At 35.7% G+C, this 9,170-nt stretch overlaps 1 protein-coding gene and 1 non-coding gene across 2 annotated transcripts; both read left to right on the forward strand.

Moving 5' to 3' along the window:
- Positions 1–6: 6 nt before the first annotated feature.
- On the forward strand, positions 7–3,421 carry LOC100179219 (E3 ubiquitin-protein ligase MIB1-like). The gene is made up of 10 exons (XM_002131211.5): positions 7–154; positions 379–483; positions 759–835; positions 1,049–1,145; positions 1,319–1,408; positions 1,857–1,933; positions 2,100–2,178; positions 2,444–2,530; positions 2,666–2,732; positions 3,155–3,421. The coding sequence occupies exons 2-10, from the start codon at positions 475–477 to the stop codon at positions 3,199–3,201; spliced, it is 630 nt and encodes a 209-aa protein (XP_002131247.3). The 5' UTR covers positions 7–154; positions 379–474; the 3' UTR covers positions 3,202–3,421.
- Positions 3,422–5,994: 2,573 nt separating this feature from the next.
- mir4058 (microRNA 4058) lies at positions 5,995–6,042 on the forward strand. Its single transcript, NR_034451.1, has one exon. It is a non-coding gene; the product is annotated as a microRNA 4058 (primary transcript).
- The last annotated feature ends 3,128 nt before the right edge of the window (positions 6,043–9,170 follow it).

Consider the following 9,170-nt stretch of genomic DNA (forward strand, 5'->3'; position numbering starts at 1 on the left):
TTTGTNTTAAATTTATTATAGAAAAGTGATACCACTAAGACTGGTGAAGAAAGTAGAATTGGACAAACTGTTATCTCAAACTGTAGAAACTGTGAAGTCAGAGAAATCAAAACCACCATCAAGACCCCAAACTGCAGAAAAACAACCGAAAAAGGTGTTTAGTATTATTAATAAATACTACACTGCAAATTAATAAAAGTGTCCTAACTGATTGTAGGTTCAGGCAATTTGTTAAACCTTAATTAAGTTTTTAGGTACCAGTTACTTATGCAGTATGGGTTTTTATTCTGCTTTAAATTTTTCCAAAACGAAAAAAATGATTCTTTGCTGAAAGATTTGATGAAATTCACTGTTTATAATATTAATTTTGTTTTACAGAACTATAAGTTTGAAGTTGGTACCAGTGTGTGCATACGGAAAAAGTTTAATGAGCTTTTAAAAGAACAAGAAGACCATGGGGGTTGGAATAATGAAATGCTTCAGGTATTTTATGGGTTTAGGGAAACTTTCAGATGAATGAATGCTTATTTTATCCTCGCCTGGTGGGAATACGTGCCTGCAACCTAGATGTAATGGTTTTAGCTTGTCGCTGCTACAATTGTATGCGTACAGTTGTAGCCCCACCACATGAGGGTAAATATGTTACGCTAAACTGTAAAACGGACACAAGGTGTCTAAAACCGAACATTTGTATTATAACCACCGTCGTTGCCATGCCAAAATAAGGCAAGTTAGGTTCATTTCCTCATATATTCCAGGTGTTATACGCAGTGGGGGAGGTAGATGGATACGATGAAGATGGAGATATTAAGATTATGTATGAAAATGGAAAACTGTGAGTGGTTTTGATACTTTATTCTAAGTGAGTGAGGTCCCACAGCGTGGCACAACCCAGGGGTCTCTTATGAGTTGTAGCACCCTGGGGGTCAGAGTAATAAGCCAACTTTGATCTAAATCTCAGGCCCCCTTGCGTGCCTTGTTGTAGAACCTTACGGATTTTTTGTTTCAAATTTAAGACAATTTTTAATTTCTCTACATGTAATATTAGATGGACAATGAATCCCGAGTTGTTAGAAGAAGCAACTATGGCTGAAATCAAAGCTGGTGTTCTCAATCCTGTTACAGCGACTAAGATTAAACATCAGGTAAAATAATATAAACACATTTATTAATTTTTTTTATATAAAACATTTTTATTGTTTTAAACAAAGTGTAGTATTTTTTACAAAAAAAACTGCTTTAATTTTGGCAAGCATGCTTATAATGTTTTTTACAGACCTCTATAATAGAGTTGTAGTGTTTTAAATACTTTTTTTAGATTGGTGATGAAGTGACAGTAAGTTTACCTTTGGAGAGAGTGAAGTCACTTCAAGCAGACCATGGTGGATGGAAAGATGATATGAGTGAAGTTAGTATGATGTTTCTACTTTGTTTTATTGTGGGGTAATATGGAACACCTTAAAGACATGATGTCCAAATATCCTGATCGTTTAAAAAACGATTAACAACGATCTATGGGAGTCGTGAGAATACGGTTTTATAATTCTTTGAATGTTCTTTGTTATCCTCCAAAGGACACATGAAAATGGACTGTAAAGGTGTTCCATCTTCCCCTACCCTACTATATATATATTTATGTTTATAATACAGTTATGTAGTATATAAACCAGTTATTTGGTTATAAATGAGGTATATAACAAACAACTTGTAAATAGGCACAAGCGGATATAATTTAGAAATTGAGCTGTAAACTTTTGCACTAAAATAGAGCAAAGTAACAGTTTTTATTACTTTTTTGATTTCAATTTTTAAATTATTTTTTTTTTGGACAAATTTTATACTTTTGATTTTTGCAGATTCTCAGCACAACTGGGATAGTAATGGGAATGGACCAAGATGAAGATTTGGTCGTAAAATATGAAAGTGGGAAAACGTATGTATGTTTCATATCCATGTGCAAACTCAGCTAAATTTAAGAGAATTTATTTTTTACCAAAATATTCAGTTGTACTTAAATAAAATCGTTCAAAAAGTGCAAATGCATTGAGTTTTAACTACATTCTAAGTCATCATTGATCATTTATAATCATTTTTTGCAGCTATTTCCTCAACCCAGACTTGTTTAAATCAAGCACAAAATCAAATCATTCATCTGTGCAAACTGAATGTGAATACAAGGTTAGAAAAATGTGTTTTATGGTTACATTAAATATTTATATTGTTTTACCAAAATACAAGAACTTTCTTCTATTTTACATGGGTAACCTTCTACTTCTAAAATTACAAATAAATTACCCACAAAGTAACAGCCTACTTGGTAACTCGTAAGCTGGCACGAGGTGTATGAAACAGAACACCCGTGTTATAACAACTGCCGTTCTCTGGCCCTGCGTGGATAAAGCAAGTTACTTTTATCATAAAAAATGTATATTTATTATTATAGATTCGAGAATGGGTTCGTGTATCTTCCGACAAAGAGCACGTCATCAATCTACAAGAAGACTCTGGCCTTACCACCAAACTATCCACGGTAATAATATTTTTTTTATACAAAAACACTCATACTCAACCACTTTTTCTAATATGATTAAAATAAAGGAAAAAATTATATAATTAATTTTAAAAACTAGTATTATAATTAACAATTTTTAAACCATTTTTTTAGATTCTTGGAAAGACAGTGCGTGTATCTGACGTCAAATCTACACGAATTATAAATGTTAAGTTTCGAGGTTAGTAAATACTTTATATTGGTCTTAAATTAGCAACCTTATGTTCACATAATTCCGACAACTGTTTAGTAATGTTTAATTAAATTGGTCTCAAGCTAAATATATGTTGCAAATTTATGTCTGCGCTGCGGCACAATGGTTCCAGAACATGACGTTACTACCATTGTGGGCGTATGCGTCCTTGGACAAGAAGCTTAATGTTCATTGCTGCATCCGAATGATTACTAATAGTTGTCTAAATTGTCAATCTAACGTACAAATATCCACAAAGTTATATATTTAACTTGTTAGCTGGCACGAGGTGTATGAAAGAGGACACCTGTGTTATAACGACTGCTGTTGTGCCGCCACACGAGGATAAATAAGTGAAATTCAATAAAAAATGAAATACTATTTTATTTGAATAAACGGTTTTATTTCAGGTGATGATTACAGCTTAGACACCCGTGTTGTTACCAAGCCTCGTTGACCGAACTTACAATTCAAGCCAACAGTTCAAAAACAATGTTTTTCTTTGCCCAGCATTGTCCATTTTTATATCGCGATTATTTTAAAATCGTGTTGGAATTTTATTTGTTTCAAGCTGTTGTTTTTAATTTTGTTCCAATTTTGATGATATGTGTTTTTCTAATGTTATGTTAATTGCACTCGTAAGTATCGTCGTATTAAATAAATTCGCCGTTTCGCTATTTGCACTATGATTTTACTTCTGTGGGCGTTTGTCCTTGAGCAAGACATTTAATTGCTCAAAACAGTAGTTCTTTCAAGATTGTGTAAACAGGCAAGTAGTGTAGTTACCGGGTATACTGTTATATAGTAGGGTGGGAGAAGACAGAGGACTCCTTTAACATCGCTTACTACCAAATGGAACGAGAAAATAGACTGATAAGGTGTCCCATCTTTCCCTACCCTACTATAACTCCTACACATGTGAGGACAAATAAGTGTATCAGTAAATTAAATATAAAAACATACCATAGTATGATACGAAGACGCTTTGATCTTTAATTAAGTATAAGTTGCACTGTAGAGAATAAACAAATAAATTGCTAATCAGTAACTTTTAAACGACAGCATTTGCTGACCATATATATAGTAGAGTGGGAGAAGATGGGACACCTTTAACACATAGGCTAATATCCAAATAGCCTGATCTTGTTTTAAACTATTAACAACGGTCTGTGGAAGTCGTGGAGATACGGTTTTATAATTCATTGAATGTTCTTTGTTTACTACCAAACGAAAAGAGAAAACTAAACGAAAAAGTGTCCCATCTTTCCCCACCCTACTATATATATAACAGCGATGTTAGCGCTGGGAATAAACACAAAAGTAATTATATGTCGACTGTAGGCAGAAAATGTTTACAAAAAGTGCTCCTATAACAAAAATCCATGATAATTTTATATAAGGAATCACTTTTAATCACGTAAGCGGCATTTTTGCATGCGAACCCATTTTAGGCATTCCCTTGTAAACAGTGTTTTCGGATCCAGTGAAAAGTATATTACAGAGAGTGGGAAGTATAACAAGTAAATAAAACTTGGCAACACAAGTTTTAATGCAACGCGTAATGATTACTTGTGCCCTTCCCGCTTTTCGTTGCGAAACTCGATTTAAAAACAAAGCCTTTGAAAACGTTTTGCTGCATTCACACCAAGACGAGGCAAGATATAGGTGAAGTCAGTTTTGCAAAAGCCTGGGATTTAATCTTTAGACTAAAGTTAAGTATTTTTTTGTTAAGAATGTTGAATTGCAACCTATGATACAGTATTATTCTATTTTTTTTATACTACAATAACATTGTTTATGTTTTGTTGTCATACAGTAGGGTGGGGGAAGATGGGACACCTTTTGACTCTATTTTCTCATCCCATTTAATAGTAAACAAAAACACTCAAAGACTTATAAAACTATATCCCCACGACTCTTTATAGACTGTTGTTGGTTGTTTAAAATACGATCAGGAAATTTGGATATTATGTGCTAAAGGTGTCCCATCTTCTCCCACCCTACTATATTTCTCCTACTAGAATATTATGTTACAATTTAGTTGTCTACTATTAATATGCTTATTATCCATATACAGTAGAGTGCTTTGCGTTTAAAGCTATTCCTATTTCGACGATTTATTTTGAGTTATAGTTTGTACTTCAAAAGTTGCAACACGTCTCTATATTTTGTTACTATAAACTCTATTCTTGACGTATAGCATCATTTACGTGACGATCGCTGCGTCAATTGGTTCGCGTCTGCGCTATCGTTCGGTTATTACGTCATAGTTATGTCACCGCTCGCCCACATCACTCGCTTGCGACGTTATAATGCTGTCGCGTGCGTTACGCTACGATTTTTTTCATGGGGCCCCATGCGCGTTTTGCGTCAGCGCAAGGCACATTACCTGTCTGTTCTAAATTAAATTTGTTTAAGTTATACCTATTAATTGCTCCCAAAAGTACAAAAATGAAGAAATATCAAAGAATTTGGTAAGGTATGACCTAATTGACATTTTACGTACACCGGTTCTTTATACTAGATGACGTCAGAGAAGTGATGTAACGAAGTGGTGATGACGCAACAGAAGAACCGACTTCGTAAGTTATTATTTTAACAACATATTTTTTTGGAAATTTGCATTTTTTTTGAGTTTTTAACATTTTTAGAAAAGGGTGTGTGATGACGTCGCAGAAGATCAAGCGAACACAGCGAAATGTCGGAATGAAGGTAACTATGACGTAATGTTGTATAAAAACGTGCATTTAAGTGTTTTATTGAAGCAGAAAAGACGGCGATAAAAGCTGCAGAAGGAAAGCACGCAAGGTAGTGTGATGTTTTTATGCTTAATTTAATAAATATTTTAAAAATATTATTTATTAAATTAATTTCTGTTACAAGTAAATAACCTTTGAGTGGGATACGATTGGACATATTTTCATTCTCTTTTCACCTTCCATTTCCATTTGATAGTAAACAAAAAATTGAATTAAATAAACCGCGTCCTATTATTACACACTATAAAATAACGTTTTTAAATTGTATAAAACACGGCCAGGAAAATGCTATCCCACAGTATATAACAGGTTAACAATTGTACCCATGAAGCGTTTTGGATATTGTATTATAAGCGTAATTAAGGCAGTTCATAACTTTGGTTACAAAGCTGGTATCATATATAATAAGGGGTTGTGGATTCGCTTAACGAGCATAACCTTGTAACTTACGTTTATTTTGCAGACGAAGAACAAAGACGAAGACGCCGATAAAGGATGCCGGTTTGAGCTTTAAAAGGTTAAATATTAGTTTGGGTTTTTATGGCGTGTCTGTTTTGTGTGTGTGTGTGTTTGGTGTGGCCAGAATATTGGTCCCTTTGGGTGATACACTCTTACGGTGTTGTCAGTTTTTTTGCTGGGCCTAACTTTGCCAGCTATTTTTAAAGTCGCTACTTTAGTGCATTTTACATGTCACTGAAATATATACAATGAAACTACGGCGAACATCTTGCTGGATCAGATTTTGTTGTTGTACATTTTATTGGGTTTTTATTCTACAAAGGTCGAATCTTTCATCGATTCTGTATTGTCCTGATCACTTGGTAAAACGACATGTTTGTACACCAATTCTCAAGTAATAACAACACGCATTATAATATAGACGCATTTTAATCAAATCCCTAAAGATAATTTTTACAGCAGAAAAATAATTTTTTAAACATCGTAGTTTTAATGGTACCTAAATCGTAGCCTAGTTGTGACGCTGGCCACGTTACAATTACGCTACGTCGATGGGTCTTTAAGGCCCAGCGTTCGGTGCGGTTACGTCAGTTTTGATTGAGTTGCGTCACGGTTGGGTTGTTGCGTGGACGTCGCCGCCAGTGATGCTACGCTAGATATTTAGGTCACTATCAATGCGGTTCGTAACAACCTGACGCAGTTTCGCGACGGTCGATGCGGTGCGTAGCATCTGGACGTTATTATATTGTGTGAAGATACTATGAGAGTATCGCGGTACAAACATGGCGACTTATCTTGTGATTGGGATATACGAAGTCGTTGTTGGCTTCGATTTCTTGCGGTCGGGTATTTAATATGGTGTACACTGCAGATGATTATCCTTCAGGATTTGAACCATATTTTCTTGTAGACATTTCAATGATCATGTCCGCGTTAAATGCTGTTTAACTGGTCCCATTTTTGAATGATTGAGCTGGTGTGATTTGAATGTTTGACACTTATTTAATCTGCACATTGTTTATTATTTTTGTCTTTTTTACGTGTGTTTCTTATCGCCGTACTATTTTTGTCTATGGGGTTTCTTTAACCTGCGTGGACAGTAACATCCCGCAAGGGTTTCTCACCAAAGTAGAAACCCACTACCATTGGCTGGGGGCTTGTCGTGCCGTAGTGGCTTTCCACCAACGCCAGCCACACAATTATGAAGATATTTTAATCCTGTTTTTATTTTCCACAGGCCAACTCTAGCATACGCTTGACAACGTCAATATTCAACCTATAACTGCTTAGTTTTTATCTGCGAGTGTATAACTACTTCTTCGCCAGGTGAAAATTGCATATTTGCAACGATTTCAAATAAAATTAAAAATTAAGAAACTCCTGGTTTACTTTTGTAACGCAGTGGCTAGATTTAGTATCCGCACGTGGGCAGTAGAACCTGCTTAAAAAATGTTAACACGTTAGCGATTTCAATGTTGGTAAACCTGAGATTTTTTAGATGCACCGTACCGATTCCCCATTACTGCAACAACCAAATGCTAAAATTTAACTCGGACGGTCACTAAAGTTTCACCCCCCTGAACGATGAAAAGAATTAAAAAACTTCATTTTCATGAAAGCAGTGTATATAGGTCAGTTAACATGCAGTTCTATCTTTATTTCTGAATAATTAATTATAAGCTATAAATGGGACAACTGTCGCATAAATCCCAAGTCCCAATGTATGACCTATAGTATAGCATGTGGTACTAATGTTATGTAATAAAATTTAATAATATCTACGGAACAAAATTAATAATATCTACGGAGCAAAATAAGTATTTTTAAACTGTCTTAAAATAGCCTTAAATAAAGGTAAAACTAAACCGTACTGTAATTAGCCTTTACAGTTTATCTAGTGTGGGGGAAGATGGGACATCTTTTCATTATATTTTCTCGTTTCATTTGGTAGTAAACAAAAAACATTCAAAGAATTATAAAACCGTATCCTCATGACTCCCATATAGACCATTGTTAATTGCCTTAAACAGGGTCAGAATATTTGGATATCACGTGCTAAAGGTGTCCCGTCCTTCCCAATCCTACTAATTACAGTCTAATACATATCTGCTGTCTTTATTGTATATGATTATATGTGTATTTGTTCTACAGACCTTATTCAATATTAACGCCTTTATTAATATTGTTGTGAGTACATAGTTTGTAGCTCAGTAAGAATGTTAACTGTTATACTCTGTAAGCTAACATGCTTACTTTTTAGACTCTTGTATAAAAAGAACGACTGTCTATTTTTTTCAAACCGCAAAGGTATTTTGTTCTTTGATATTTCGCGTTAAAACACACAGAAAAGGTCGCGAACACAAATTAGAAATGGCACTTCTGCGAGAGCGAGAAATAAATAGAAAGAAATACGTATATATACCTAACGTATACAAGTATAACTGTATATGGCTATAACGCGTACTAAGCTCGTGTAAAAAAACACGTGCGGCTAATGAATGAATTTGTTGCGAAATATAAACTACGATGGAACTTGTGTTAGTATAGTTGGGGTTCTATAGCGATAGAGCGCTGTGGCCATAGCCGACAGTTAAGTCATTTGCTGTATGTTGGTGATAGTGCGGGATATCGTATGGGTGATTGCCGGGGTAGAAACGCGGCTCTTGGTACTGGTGCGGGTTGCTTGTATAATGGTGCGGGTAATGGTGGCTGGAGTTATTCTGGTAGCTCGCAGTAACTACAGCAGTAGATGTAATACTTGCTGTGCCAGCGTAACCACTTTCGTAGTTGTTCATAATTGGCTTTTGATCCTTTGCTCGCGCCCGCAAGCTGGCGATAGAGTTCTCGTAGTTTTGGTGGTGTAGGTAATGAGAGTTGGCGTATGTTGATGACAGAGCTGTGGCTTGGTGGTGTCCAGTGCTGTGGTCGAATACGTTCGGCTCTATAGTTTCACTTTGATTTGGAGGGTAGCCGTTCGCATAAGGTGCATACGGGTTGCTGTCGAATTGCTCGCTTGAGCTTAGTCTGCCATCTGTGCGAGACATCATGCTCAGATCTTGGGCGACTGACTGTCTTGGGCTTACTATCGAAGCGGTGGGCGAGGGGTGGTCGGTAGGTGTGATGTCAAGGGCGTTCCTTGCTCTTGGAGGTTCCGATGCTTTATCTGGCGATGCGAGCCAGTTGTAAGATGGCATGACACCGTTTCTAT

The sequence above is a fragment of the Ciona intestinalis genome, unplaced genomic scaffold (genome assembly GCF_000224145.3).
Source record: "Ciona intestinalis unplaced genomic scaffold, KH HT000298.1, whole genome shotgun sequence".
In the NCBI taxonomy this organism is placed as follows: domain Eukaryota; kingdom Metazoa; phylum Chordata; class Ascidiacea; order Phlebobranchia; family Cionidae; genus Ciona; species Ciona intestinalis.